Here is a 14,990-nt window from a genome sequence, read left to right as displayed (position 1 = left end):
GATGGTGCCCCAACCCCCCAATCGGCCCTACCCTGAGTGTGACTGAGTGTGGCATCGCAACCTCCCAATCCGCCCTGCTCTGTGCATGACAAGGGGCGGTGCCCCAACTCCCCAATTGGCCCTGCTCTAAGCCTGACCAGGGGCTGCACCTAGGTATTGGGCCTGCCCTCTGCCACCTGGGAGGAGGCCTAAAGCCAGCAGGTCATTATCTCCCAAGGGGTCCCAGACTGCGAGAGGGCACAGGCCGGACTGAGGGACCCCGCCTCCCCCCCGAGTGCACAAATTTTTGTGCACCGGGCCTCGAGTAATAGATATAAAACAGCAGAACAAGCATCCGAATGACCTTCCAAACAAAGCCAGAGCTGCAAGGGCCGAGGCAGCCGGGGCTGTGAACGCCTACTCTTGCATGAATTTCATGCATCGGGCCTCTAGTAGATAGGTAAAGCACAACAAAGGAATGTTCATTAAAACTGCAGCCCCCAAATGTGACAGCCCTAGTGACTGGCCCCAGGGTCAATCAGCAAGCACACAGACCAGTGTGAGGAGGGGGAAAGGGGTGTAGCAGGGGGCGTGGCTTGTTATAAAGCTTAGTTTTGTTCTATATAGATTATCACAAGCTAAAAATAAAATGTCATAATCAAGATGCTCATGTGACCCTCTAATAATCATTCTATAATATCTAAAATCTGCCTGAAAAGCATCTGGACACTAGCCAATTTTTTAAAGTTCAAATTATTTCAATAGGAAAACTATATTACTTCATAACATAAGAAAACAATATTTTGAATACAACAACAAATGCCTTGGCTTGAAAAACAAATAAATTAGAGATTTCGGAATATTTCTACATGCAATTCATTCTACACAACTACTCACACCTTACAATCAGACCAGAAACTGCTCACACAGACACAAAGTTTCATTGACCATGCCCTGGGCAGCCTGCTGAGACCTGGGTCCAGGTGGGTGGCCCAAGCAGGAAGCCACCAAGAACTCTCTGTTGAATTGTCCTGTATACCCCATACTCCAAAGGCATAACACAGCTATCACTTAGTGAGGTTACTCATCAGCTAATTTAACTCACGAACAACCAGGTGATCTCCCATCCACGCTGGACCCACGGAGTCCAGTGAGCTTCAGGTCACATAGCAAGCGGCAATGGGACTCGGCAAGACCAGACAAGGGACGTTAGAAGAATTGGGCCCTGGCAGCAGCGGGTCTCCACGCTGGTCAGCAGTCCTCCAGGCACTGACAGTGACAGTCCACAGCCCACACATGGCCCCACAGGAGTTTTCCGGGCCAGCAGTTTTTACCACAGATGCCACCTTGACACAATACCTCGAAACCAACATGCACCAGTATGTCACTGTACAAGGAAGGAACTCTATACAAACTAAACCAACAAAATGGAGAAAACTTTATCTTCTCGCCTAACAGAACTTTTAAAATATCCATTTAGAAATGTCAGTAATGACAGGCAAAAACACTGAAGTGATATTCAGTGTGCATATGCAGTTACATTTATACATAGATCAGAAAGCATGCTTACACAGTGGAGTATGAAAAAGGAAGAAAAGGAAAAAGGTAAGCTGCTATTTCTAAGAAAATATTCCATTACTGTAAAAACCAAATTAGTTATTCAGTAAAAAATAAGATATTTGAATATTCACCTATCTTTTGAAAACAGTTATATCTCTATATGTGGAAACATGGGTGATTTCTTATATTCTACTTTTTAATGTTTCAATTCTATCACTTTGTATTGAGACGTTAATTACAAAAAAAAATCAAACAAAGAACTAAAATCTTCAAATTGGCAACCTCAGATCAGATTCAAATTCTAAAAGCCAATGAATCTAAAAGCCAATAAAATAAACATCCCCACAAGGATTCAATTGTAACTCTTAACCAAAACAGGATTACAAAGACTTGGCAAAGGCCAGGAAGAGAAGAAACACAAAAACACTGCCAAGAACAGAGTAAGAAATATATGTTGATTATACTCTAGAAAAAAGAACAGGAGAAAAATATTATTTAGTTAGAAAGCAGTATTTCTTTCTTATTTGCTTCAAAATAACAGCCATGAGTCTGGAATAACTGCCCAGGCACTCGCCTAGCCCTCGGACAGACACAGAGCCCCTGCAACAGCAGGAGGCTGCAATTTTGCACATGAGAATGGACACTCAGGATAGTTCCAATGGCACCAATGCAGCTCACCTCAGCCCTGGTGAGGGTACCCAGTTCGCGCCCCTGTATACAAGGCACCTCTCAGTCCAGCACAGACCTATAAACTGCCCAGGGACACATGCCCACTTCAAGACAGTAAGAAGCTGCGATGCCCATTCCAGGAGGGTGATGGAAAAGACATCTGAAGAGGCTAAAATCCTGAGTTAGGTATTTTAAAAAAAGGGGGGGGGTGGAGGAGATACAGTGTCCGCCCAGCACACACATATACATGTGTATATACATACACACCCATAGTGAAAGGGCCACTGTCTGAACCCAAAGACAAGCCAGGAGGCACTTTCACACCCAGCGAGTCCATAGGATACCTCAGCATGCACTTCCTTTCACATAAGAACATGCTTTGGAGTTGGGGCATGTTTCTGCCCTGGCCAACGTGGTTGCGATGCACCCTCAGACCCACCTCTGAGCTCAGACAGTGCAAACCTACTGGGGAGTGCCCTCGGCTCTCAGACATCACAAACGCCGAGAACCTGCCAAGAGAGCCAAGACCTCATGTCACACAAACTCTACCCATTTCCCTCACTGACCTTATTTCTTTTAATAAATGTTTGCAAATGTGTCATAGGTTAAAAAAAAGTATCATGTTTGAAGTTGCATTCCTTTGATTTTCCTAGTGAGCAAGAACATCCATTCATATTTTATTGACCATCTGTGTTTCCTCTGACCTGCATGTTTATATCCTTTGCCATTCAAAACACTTGTCTTTTTAATTTGTAGGAAGCTTTTTTTCTGGTGGTGAGGGTAACAATTCTCTTTTATTCTATAACTAGAGGCCCAATGCACAAAATTCATGCAAGGGGCTCGGCCCTCATAGCCACGGCAGCTTGCCTCAGCCCTCGCAGCCTCGGCTTCATCCGGAAGGTCTAATTAGCATATTATGCTTTTATTATTATAGATAGTCCTATGGCCCATCAGCACCATGCCTTAAAAAAATCATTGATGTCTGTTAGAGAAACAGTATCACTTACTAGTATTTTATGGACCCACCTATGGAAAATACACTGAAGGGAGTATAAATTCCAGAGGGAATCGAACAGGAAAAAGTGATAAGGGGCCCTGGCTGGTTTAGCTCAGGGTTTAGAGCAGTGATGGCGAACCTATGACACGCGTGTCAGAGGTGACACACGAATTCATTTTTTGGTTGATTTTTCTTCGTTAAATGGCATTTAAATATATAAAATAAATATCAAAAATATAAGTCTTTGTTTTCCTATGGCTGCAAATATCAAAAAATGTCTATATGTGACACGGCACCAGAGTTAAGTTAGGGTTTTTCCAAATGCTGACACGCCGAACTCAAAAGGTTCGCCATCACTGGTTTAGAGTGGAGGCCCGCAGTCCCAGGGTCACAGGTTCGATTCCCAGCCCCTGTCAGGGTTCATGTGGAAGGCAAGCAATCAATGTATCTCTCTCACATCGATGTTCTCTCTCTCTCTCTCTCTCTACCCCCGCCCCCCTAAAATTAATCAAAAAAAAATATCCTTGGGTAAGAATTATTTTTAAAAAAGTGATGAGGGATGATGAAGTGACAGAGAGGGACACACCCAGCTGGGTGGTGGCTGACTCCCACCTCTGCTATTGCACAAGTCAAATTCGTAAGTATAGCAACTACAAACATTTACAGTCAACCTGCAGAAGCTGTTACAAGAGGTGCTGAAGTCGAGTCTTGGAGTAATTTCCAGCTAAATGGCCTAGGCTCCCAAATACCTGTCCATCCCAAGGATAACGACATCAGATCAGAGCAAACTCATTTCCAGAGAATCATGGGATCTCTCCTGCCACAGGGCCATTCTAAGCAAGCAACGTAGATAGTTCAGGTCACACCGAGCATAGAGGTCAGACTCTTCACCATCCAGCCTCCACCTTGCTAGACCTCCGGCTGGTCAAGCCACCTCTCCTTCCACCCTACATCTGTCCAGCTCTGTCCCCGTTGCCACAGCTCAAATCTCACCTCTCAGGGACATGCTCCCAACTCCAGTCCCTTTTGTCCGGGGTGTTCTTCATACACTCATCCCTTGGGCTGTTCACTTCTTTGCAGACTGCCTGCACCACACCTTGTCTGTACTGCCTGCCACCATGCTCACTGGTAGACACAGTGCTCAAGTGCTGCTTGGCTGAATGGATGATTTCTTTCCCTTAAGACCATCTGAAAATTGTAAATTCAGGGGTCTTCATTCACATCCAAACCAAAGGTAACCAACCATATGTCCTGACTTTATGCTCTCACCGGATTTTGAGCTAGGAAAGCAACCCTCCATCCTATGCATGGCCTCAAGTGCACACACACGACACATTCTACGGGCTAGAACAGTGATGGCGAACCTTTTGAGTTCGGCGTGTCAGCATTTTGAAAAACCCTAACTTAACTCTGGTGCTGTGTCACATACAGAAATTTTTTGATATTTGCAACCATAGTAAAACAAAGATGTATATTTTTGATATTTATTTTATATATTTAAATGCCATTTAACAAAGAAAAATCAACCAAAAAAATGAGTTTGCGTGTCACCTCTGACATGCGTGTCATAGGTTCGCCATCACTGGGCTAGAATCTTCGCCCTGAAATCAAGAACACTGACCTTCTTTTAGCATTCTGCCACAAGCAAGGACACCTATGACCAGGGCTCATCCCAGGTCCTACGATGCCTGGCACATAATCCTGAAGCCTCAGGCACACGTACCCCATTTCCTCTTAATTTTAACTCTTCTGTCTCTCGTTGTTAAAACAAATGGGGAAGTAGATTCAAGGAAATTAAGACATTGCTAAGCTGCACTTGATCCACTCTTGCCCTTGCTAGCCGCTAATGTGCTCCACCACACTTCACATCACAAGGAGGCAGATGTTCATGCTGACCCTACACTGAGTCCACTTTCCAGAAGCTTCTCCACAAAAGGCAGTGAAAACTCCAAGTTGGAGTGTGGACAAGTGAGTTACAGCTCAAGGTGGGAGAGGTGACTGAAGTCGAGGACAGTTTCAGGGAATGCGATGCTGGCCAGGACCTTTGGGAACAGGGTGGAACTGAATCTGTACCTAAGAAGGGAGGAGAAACTTTACTCACCCCAAGTTCAACTCACGTCTAACTGGGCAGTGTGCCAAATTAAGCTGCAGCTCGCATTATCTCTGAATCCAACCGGAAAATACAAGGCTGCCACCACACCGCCCCATGCCAGGCCTCTGCTGGCTCCCACATTCGCCACCCACAAAGCACGTCTGCCTCACGTCTACCTGTGTTTCCATCTGGAAAGAATGTTTCTTATTAACACGACCATGTACTATACAGATGCCTTGACTTTGCTGACATGAGTCAACTTTTAAAAGAAAACTCATAGAATTCCAGAGTGGAAGGGGTTCAAGACATCTATCAGCCATTTTTAGACTTCCATGAGCTATAGAGACACTAGGTGCTCATTTACACACACTGATTTCTGAGCCCCTGCCCAGAAATTCTCACTCAGTAGGTCTTAAATATATTTCCTTTCCAAAAGGTTAACTCAAAAGTTTGAATGTTATGACTTTTCACTTCATTTTAGGATTGCATATGCAGTAAGATTTTAAGCATTTTATGCTTCTTTGCTCTGCTTCAGACACCGCACAATCTCTGGATGACAGCAAACCCTTTGGTTACTGCCGCTTGAGGTCAGTAGACATTACTGCCATTTTACAGATGGAGAAAAAGAGGACAAGAGAGGAAAAATCTACAGCATCAGTAACTTGCAGGAAGAATGGAAACTTGCACATTTCTTACAGCAGAAATAAATGTAGTACTAACTAGCCCATGGCATCTACCTGTTAACTAGAGTTCCAACCCAGGAAAAGGAGATAAGGCTTTACGAAAAGACCCTTTTTCTTTTCCTTTCTTCTTTCTTTTATTTGAACCAGGATTCTTAGACACATAAGGTGAAGTAAGGAGGGGAGGAAGACTGTCCATTTAAGACTTCCTCAATCAGATTGTAACAAATTATGTACTTGGAAATTCATTTACTTAGGAGCACATGTTTAAAATACTCCTCTCTGGGAGAACTCCAGCCTGGGCCTGACAGCTTTCTAGGGTTTTGGTTGGGTGAATAGTGTTATTTCAAGAAGAGTCCTATGAGTTGTTAAACTCAGCAAAAGAAATTCAAAGTTCCCACTGGTCCAGGAGCTGAGACTGAAAGCCACAGGCGTCTAACTTAAAATGCTTCCTGGGATGGAGGTAGGGCAAGAACAGCAAGGAAAACCACAGAGTAAGGATCAGCAGACAACTTCACCAAGTCTGGTGGTCACATAGACCCATTTTCCTAAAATTCCACCCCAGCAGAGGAACAATGGGCCAAGGCCACGGGCTGGCAGCAGACGTTCAGCGGGAATCCCTGTGAAAATGTCTAACCACCTCTCTCCTCCATGTCTGAGGAGCTCCAATCCCGGCACAGAGACCCTCACCTACCTGCAGCAAACTGCCTCTCTGAGCACAACACTCGGTGCCACGGGCTGTGGCTTCCCCAGGGATGAGCTACATAAGAAACCCACCACTCACTTTGCAGCTCCTCCACTGCCTTCATCATTGTCTGAAGATGACGACGTAGAAGAACCAGGAAAGTACGCTGAGTCCACATGATTGGGGCTGCCGCTCGGAGCTGGGTTGATCGGGGAAGATCTTTCATACAGTGGAGTATGTTTTCCTTCATGAGGAATGTTACTGTAGTTGTTCTGCTCAGTCAGATTCTTTCCGCTTGTTTCTAAAGGGAGGGCCGGCTCAGCGAGGCTGTAATGGTGTGGACCCTGACCCGGAGCACCTGGGTTGGGCCCCTGTGGAGCCTGAAACAGAGGGCAGAGGGTACAGGTCACACACCCACAAGCTGCCTACGGGTCTTGGCTCCATTTTTAATTCAACAAACACTGACACCTGTTTCACATATCAATTCAGCAGCTTAAGATGTTATTTCAGTGTTCATTAAGATTTGATGCATATGCAGCTAGCAAGGCCAGCTGTCCCCAAGGCAGGCAAACCAGCTGCAGAAGGAAAGGAAAGGCCTTACCATGGGCTTGGCTTGCAGAGAGGTCTGTGGAATGTTGAGCATCTGGGGGGGGACATACGGTGGCACTATCCCAGGCATTCCAAACGGATTTGGTCTGGCTGTTTCATCAACACGGAGAGAAAACAATAAAACAACTGTGAGCAGAAGACACCTCCCCAGGACATTGTGGTGGCCAGCGTGTGTCCCATCTGTCTTGTATATTTCAGATGCCAACACACCACTGGTCCCACTTCTCAGAAACCTCTAGGAAATCATGTTTAACAGTAAAAAATATTTTATGACGATCAATTCTATATACTGAGACTAGATTTTTAACTTTCAAGAATCTTCAGTTAACTTTTGACAGTGTTTTTGCTTTTGTTTCCTTGATTGCCTAGTTAACCCATCGTTAACTGGCCAGCCATTCTCATTCACCTGTCTCTGCTCACTGCTGACAAACCCCGATCCCTGATACCGTAGCTCTAACGAACAAAACAGGCAGAACACTTCCCCCTCCATCTGTGGAGCAACAGAACTTCTCTGTTTAAGCTCAAATGAGGTTCTTAGCTATTAGCAAGCTTTTAAATACAAAAAGTGAAATGTGGTCATTGCTGCCTGTACTTTGTTTTTCATTGTTAGCAAAACCATGATCAGGTGACACATTTTAACATGCATTACAGAATCAGTAATGTCGGATGCTGTGTTCTCGAAGAACATGATTTTATAAACCTGTTCTGGTGTGTGCTGGCATTTGTTCATTATCCTCATGCGTCACAGTGACACACAAAACAGAAGCCACATGGAGAAGCAGTTGCACACACAACATCAGGACTGGGTCCTGTGTCAGCTTTAAGATGTAACAACAGATCAGTCAACCTGACCAGCAGCCCTGATACTTCCATGTCCATAACCCTCAATGTCTCCCTACAGGTCTGAGAAGTGGCCAGGTGGGTGCAGTCAGCCACACAAGCCAAGTCAGCAGAGTGATCTGCACCAAGACATTCAGTGACAAGGAGCATGGCCTTGTCAAAAACACTTTGTCACTTCTTCCCACCCACGAGAACTCATGAGCCTCGGAAGCCGCAATCCCTTGGAAGATCCTATCTCAAAGTGATTCGCACTCAAGCTCATGGATGTCCTAGTCCTGTGACCTGGCTCACAGGAAGTAAAAGCTCAACCCATCTTTCAGTTCCCGCCAAACAAGACAACTGTGGGACAGTAGCTGGGGACGATTATGTTGCCATGTCTACATATGGGACTGACGGCACATGTACACACACACGCATACATGTTTACCACATACACACTGGCATCACAAACACACACATACCACAGACATTCCTGATCAAACATTAAGTCTATAAACATTCAAACCTCCAACTGGAAGACCCTGTAACTGTTAAAGTTCCTTCTCAGGTAAGAATATCATTAAATCCATTCAAGCTCTAATAATGTAATTTGTAATTTGATCACTGTAAAAAGCCCAGTTTGCAATCTCTTGTAGCTGACCTACCACACTTAAATTCCTGAGCATACAAATGAAATGCTGAACGCAGCCATCAGCATTCCAATGAAGATGAACAGTTTTGTTTCACTCTATTTTTGGCCATTATATACTATAAACTTTCTGAAAAGCACAAACTTTCCTTAAAACCAAAAACCCCAAACTATATTAAAACTTAAAAGCAACAATTTCCAAGGAAAGAACATTTCCTAAAATCATACTGACCTCAAATAAACCTTTGAGAATCCACAAAGCTATTTACTATTCTATCATAACCTAGTCCAACTAGTGAATTAATGGCTCTCAAAGCTGCACAAATGCCCAATATGCCAGGGCCTGTCTGTGGGAACTTCACGTCTCCTGGTGTAAGCAGTTCTCATTCTCAAAGCCCTCGTGCAGCTCAGTGGAGCCACAGACTGTCTTCTATGTGACAAGGACATCTTTCTCAGAACTGGCACTGACTCACGGGTGGAGGGTTAACACCATCAGTTTCTCGTTCTCCACCTTTCACAAACACTAGAGAGGCAGGCTTTGTTAGAAAAGTACATGGACTGAAGACAGAAGACAGGAGAAAAATGTTTAATATGAAAAATATTTTCATAATCCAAAAATTATCTCTTAAATATTAAAGACCTCTTTGAGAATGAACAGCACCCACTGCAACCCTTCAGCTGTGCTTGGTGAGCTGTGCACTCAGGACGAGAGGACATATCATTCCACACCATGCCTCCAATGACTTACTCTGCCTGTATGAAGCTGTCCAGTTTTTCTCTAACTCAAAAGTTTTTTTTAAAAGAAGGGTATTAACCCTGAACAAAAGCTCTACTGAGAGCTAGTTAGCCCTGCCTCAACCTAACAAATATTCATCTGTTACTGGACGTATTTCTGCACATATTACTACAGAGATGCTACATTAAATAAAAGAAACGGTAACAAAGTAATATTTTTAAAAAATTCTATTTGCAGATGGGCGCTGATATGTGATTTTCAAGTGCTACTAAAAAAATATAGTTTTGAAAATTCAGATTCAAGGATTAAATAAATCAATATATTTTCTACCAACTAACTCTAGTTTTCCATGCTTGCAAACAACAAGGCAGAATTTTCCAACTACATTAACCATGCTGAAATGGATTTACGGTTGATTGCTGAACAGCACGAGCCTGAACTGCATGGGTCCACTTATATGGGGATTTTTTTCAATAAATACAGTCAGTCCTCTGTATCCTCCGGGGTATCACATCCAACCAACCTCAAATGGAAAACAGTGCTTTCAATCTGCAGTTGAGAGCCCACAGATGTGTTGTTCTAGGCCAGTGATGACGAACCATTTGAGCTCGGCGTGTCAGCATTTTGAAAAACCCTAACTTAACTCTGCTGCCATGTCACATATAGAAACTTTTTGATATTTGCAACCATAGTAAAACATTTTTGATACTTATTTTATATATTTAAATGCCATTTAACAAAGAAAAATCAACCAAAAAAATGAGTTCGAGTGTCACCTTTGACACGCGTGTCACAGATTCGCCATCACTGTTCTAGGCCATTTAATACAAGTGACTTAAGCATCTTGGGATTTTGGTATCGGGGTGGGGGTTCTAAAAACAATTAATCCTCTGTAGATACCAAGGGATGACTACAATTGGGTTTTGGGGGAGTCAAGTTATATGGGGATTTTCAACAGCACAGGGGGTTGGCACGCCTAACCCCACTGTTTAAGGGTCAAATAAATGTATTTACTCAGCATCAATGTTCTATAACAAGTACTATAGAACACGTAAGTTATATTGCTACTGGCATTAGAGTTCTTGGGTTCCCCAAGCCGCAGAAAAATGTCCAGAGTTTATTAAGCTTATGCTGGAGCACAAGGGAGGCAGCACAGAGGAGAGGAAGGTCCTCTGAACTGGCTTCATGGCTGGCTCTGCTTGGCTCTTTCATAAGCTGGTGGCAAAATGGGCTGCGGGAAAAGGCAGACGTTCTGAAAACGTGGCGTGTGGAATTTTTCATTTCAGGGTTCAGGTGAATTCCTTTTCCAGCTGCTTCGACTGGTAATGACTTTGCACCTACGCTGAGGGGGTAGGATGGCAAAGTTCTCATTACTGCTACTCTAGGAAGGGCAAACAGCGGTCAAACCTTGGTCAACTACACATTCGAATGGGTAGTTTAAACGGGTAGCTAAAGGGGAGAGAAAAACAGCTGCCTATGTTTCTGAGTAGGGAGTGAAAAGGTGGTGGCACTTTTATGGTCCAGCGTTCCTTCTGGCCATCTGGTATCCTTGGGGTCCTGGGCCTGGGTCACTGTGCTATCTCAGTATGAAGGAGAATTTCAAGTAGTTCTTTCCATCCTCTCATAGATGAATAGCTTCTGAAGGCAGGCTGGGTTAGGGGCACAGTGGGAACCGACAGGAAACCAGAGTGGCCTACGAAGTTCGGTGACAGGCCGAGCCAGACTGAAGGCCAGACAGGAAGGCAGAGGAGGCCAGGAGGGAAGGGACTTTGAGGCAAGAGGACACAGGAGGCATCCTCAGCTTTTAAAGGACTGACGCTTGTAAGTTTCCAGTGAGCACCAACTCTCAGAAGCCCAGAGCTGGGCAGCTGATGGCTGCCCAAAGCTACAGTGCCAGCCAGGCCCCATAGGGAGACCCTAGGCCACTGTCCAGGAGAAAAGCCCTCACAACAGAAGCCAATACTACAGGGCTGAGAAAAGTCAGATCATGATAAAGCAAGCAGGCATATTCTGAGTGGCACCTGAAAGAATTACCAAATCAACCCAGGGAAGCACATTCCAGGTCAATGTAAACAAGAACTTTCTGAGAATTAAGGTGGATCGACGACAAGGGCTGCTCTGGCTGCTTGACTGTGGGTACAGGAATGTTCCACGCCAAGAGGGACCCTGGAGCTAGTACAAGCACTCCTGGCTTTGTATGACCGAGTTTGGATAGCGCACATGTGGACCTCACAGGGTACAGTATTAAGTCCACTTGGTGCTTGAATCTTGAATAGCATGAGCCTGGGTAGTGACAGATTCATCCCAAGTTGTATCCAAATCTATTCAATTCCAGGGCTCACCGAATCAGAGTTTGAATCATAGGTGTTTAATAGCAAAAGGTTCTTGTGCTTCCACTAACTGAATAAAGATCCAGAAAGTAGAAAAGGACACAATTCTCACTTAACCACTTACGTGGTTTCACAAGTCTATGATAAGACAGGACAAATCTGTTTCTGTCTATCTGTGTATTTTAGAAAAGCAAACCTAAAACCTTTATTTGGAAGACACTGGTGAGTTGAACTGGCATTCGTGCTCGCAGGAACACACACCTTGCAGTCACACCAGACAGCAGCCAAAAGGAAGATGTATTTCCACATCTTCCAAAATGACCAAACTTTCAATAAACTGTAAGACTAGACAGTGGGTATCATTTCATACCACATCAACTAAAATAAACTCACTAAAAACTGAATGAAAGGTCACGGGAACAGATTGAGAGAATCTGATGAGCCCAAAATGATCTTCTTGTGGATCTAAGAGAAAGAACATCCTTGCTTTCCTCTGGCAAGTCTACCCTGTCAGACCCTGAGGGCTGGCATCAGAGCCATTTGCATTAGCTTTAAAATGATAAAAATCGAAAAAGATGAACATGGACACATCTTGAAAAAAACAGGTGTAGAACGACATGAACACAGCATTTCTTTAAAAATCAAAGCATTACTATTTATTCTATATTATGAGGTTAGAAAATATAAGTCTGTTTGAGGGAAGACACATGACTTAGAAAAGCCTAATGTATTTCTTTAAAGAAAGAGAAATGTGAAGCAAATATTATTTGTTAAACCTGTCCAGTGGGTACAATACTGCTATGATCCTATCTTTTGTTACAAAGCTTCCTATCCTATATAATAAAAGAGTAATATGCAAATCGACTGAATAGAACAACTGGCTGCTATGACATGCACTGACCACCAGAGGGGCAGACACTCAACACGAGCTGCCCCCTGGTGGTCAGTGAGCTCCCACAGCAGGAGCTCAGCTCAGCCAGAAGTCCAGATGCTAGGCTCACAACAGCTGGCTGGCTGGCTGGCTGGCTGGCTGGCAGGCAAGCGAAGCGGCAGTGCCAGGAGCTTCTCGTGCCTGTGTCTGATTGACAGCTTAGTCCTGCTCCCCGCTAGGCCTGCTTGCGGGGAGTGGGCCTAAGCCGTCAGTCAGACACCCTCTGAGGGCTCCCAACTGCAAGAGAGAGCAGACTGGGCTGAGGGACACCGTACTATCAATTATGTGTGACTTTTCAAAATGATAATTTATTGATTTTGGCCTAGAGAACTTATAGACCTCCACTGCTTCAGACGCACATACAACACACACACACACACACACACACACCAATGCATGAATCTCAAGCACTGGGCTTCTAGTTTCTTAATAAAAAAATTAAGTAAAAATCTTGGAAAGGGCGAATTTAATAAAAGCAAAGCTATAAAACTGAGTATCAGATAAATTTTAAAAGAAATTTCAGTAACTTATTAGTAAAGTGTATCATTAGTATAATATTGAACGCCTGGTGACAAAATTTTTTTAAACGTGCAATAGCAAAAAACCTAAAAATATTCTAGGTAATGACCACAGGATATGGTTACGTAGATTCGGACTATCAGACACACTGTTGTGGGAACAGGACAAGTTACGGTGCAGAGTCATTCACGAGCCTTCCCTGCATGGTGAGCCTGGCTGTGAGGACAAGGGGCAGGTGAATGAGTTCCTGAGGGTCAGTTCTAGTGGTGGGAGCAGTGTGGGCAGCTATGTTCTCTCTTACCCCAGCTTGTCCATACCCTGCCCCTCTCTGGTACATGTGTGCAAGCCATTGCCCTCTGTTCCAAGCAGGTCACTCTAGATTCTGCACAGGTCCCACTGTGGTCCCAATTGGGTAACCTAGTTTACTGAAGAGGAAGCCCTGCAGGAGCTGTGCCATTCTTCACACTGTCTTCATGTTCACGGGTGACATCTCGTTATCATCACCCCCCATTATGGCAGGGTATGTTGTTGGCCAGTAAGCTGTATTTTCAAGAAGACTGTTACAGGACCTAGAATGCTCAGTGACAGTTGATGGACAGTCTGGTGAACAACAGACGTGCAAATTGCGTGGTTACATGAATCCACCTTCCCAGTTACCAGAAAGCAACACCCTAGATCAGAGCCCACTAACTAGCACTGGTCTCTGCCTCCCATTCATACAGGTGCCTTCCTGAGCCCTGGCCCTGAGAGCTGTGTCCCATCACTGCAGTTAGGATGGCAGTCATTTCTGTCCTTATACATCCATGGGTCACTTGTGTTTGGCATTCTGTGAATTGGTATCCTCTGATTCAGTCTGGTAAACTGTGGCCAGCCTTGGGGGCCTGTCAGGATGTGGGGTACCCCTGCCAGCATACTGGCAGTCACAAGGCCCAGAGGTCCTTTCTTTGCAGTCCCTGTGTAGTCTGTTCTTTGTCCAGTGGCAATAGTTCCTATTTCAATATGGTTATCTTTGTACAACTCTTTCTCTATTTGCCATGCAGTCCTGCTATCTAGCAACCTCCTTTGGTCTCCCATGGACCAGGGGCATTGTCCCATCCGTCAGCTTTTTACATAATAGGTTAAGCCTATTCAATCCTCTCTACTGTGTCAAGCCCATGGAAGGGATCACAGGTGGGCTTGCCCACTTATCCTGCCCTCTTCCATGGCTATCAGCACAGAGGAAGCTGCAAAGCTAACACCTATTTTTGGAGCTATTAGTGCCGCAGAAGCTCCTCACCTCACCTCACAGTCTGGTGAGCAACAGACGTGCAAATTCTTGCCAGGACTCCTCTTCTGACTGCACTGCTCTGCACTTCTGGCTCCACCACTTCTCCCTGGTCCGAGGCATTGGCTCAGGACCTCTTTATGGAATGTGCCTCCACAGAAAACTCCCCAGGGAAGCCTGCCTACTTCCATAGCTCCAATTACTTCTCAGGGTCCAAACACAATAAAGAAAACAGAATTCAGGGTACTGGAAGATGGGGAAATGTGACAGGGAGAGACGAGGAGAAGGCTCTGATATTAGTAATGTTCCTCTGATTTTTATTTTCTTTCCTGTAGAAATATATTGTGTTTATGATAGTTTCAAAATAATTTAAGATTTTATCATGAAAAATCCCTTGATGAGATTTTGTGGTCCTAAGATTAAGTCTCAAGTTTCAGGCTGTGCATGGCCAATTCACCCAGACTAACATGC

General features: G+C 44.5%; 1 protein-coding gene across 2 annotated transcripts in view; it reads right to left on the bottom strand.

Moving 5' to 3' along the window:
- The window catches only part of FAM120A (family with sequence similarity 120A), a 112,174-nt gene that overhangs the window by 50,832 nt on the left and 46,352 nt on the right, over positions 1-14,990 (bottom strand). For both annotated transcript variants that reach the window (XM_006754437.2, XM_006754438.2), the window contains exons 6-7: positions 7,264-7,361; positions 6,762-7,042 (exon numbers count right to left, since the gene is read on the bottom strand). In XM_006754437.2, the coding sequence (XP_006754500.1) occupies positions 6,762-7,042; positions 7,264-7,361 (379 nt within the window). The remainder of the gene's footprint in view (positions 1-6,761; positions 7,043-7,263; positions 7,362-14,990) is intronic.

The sequence above is a fragment of the Myotis davidii genome, unplaced genomic scaffold (assembly GCF_000327345.1).
Source record: "Myotis davidii unplaced genomic scaffold, ASM32734v1 scaffold353, whole genome shotgun sequence".
Classification (NCBI taxonomy): domain Eukaryota; kingdom Metazoa; phylum Chordata; class Mammalia; order Chiroptera; family Vespertilionidae; genus Myotis; species Myotis davidii.
Note: the sequence above shows the minus strand (reverse complement) of the source record. Positions and strands in the feature narration are given on the sequence as shown.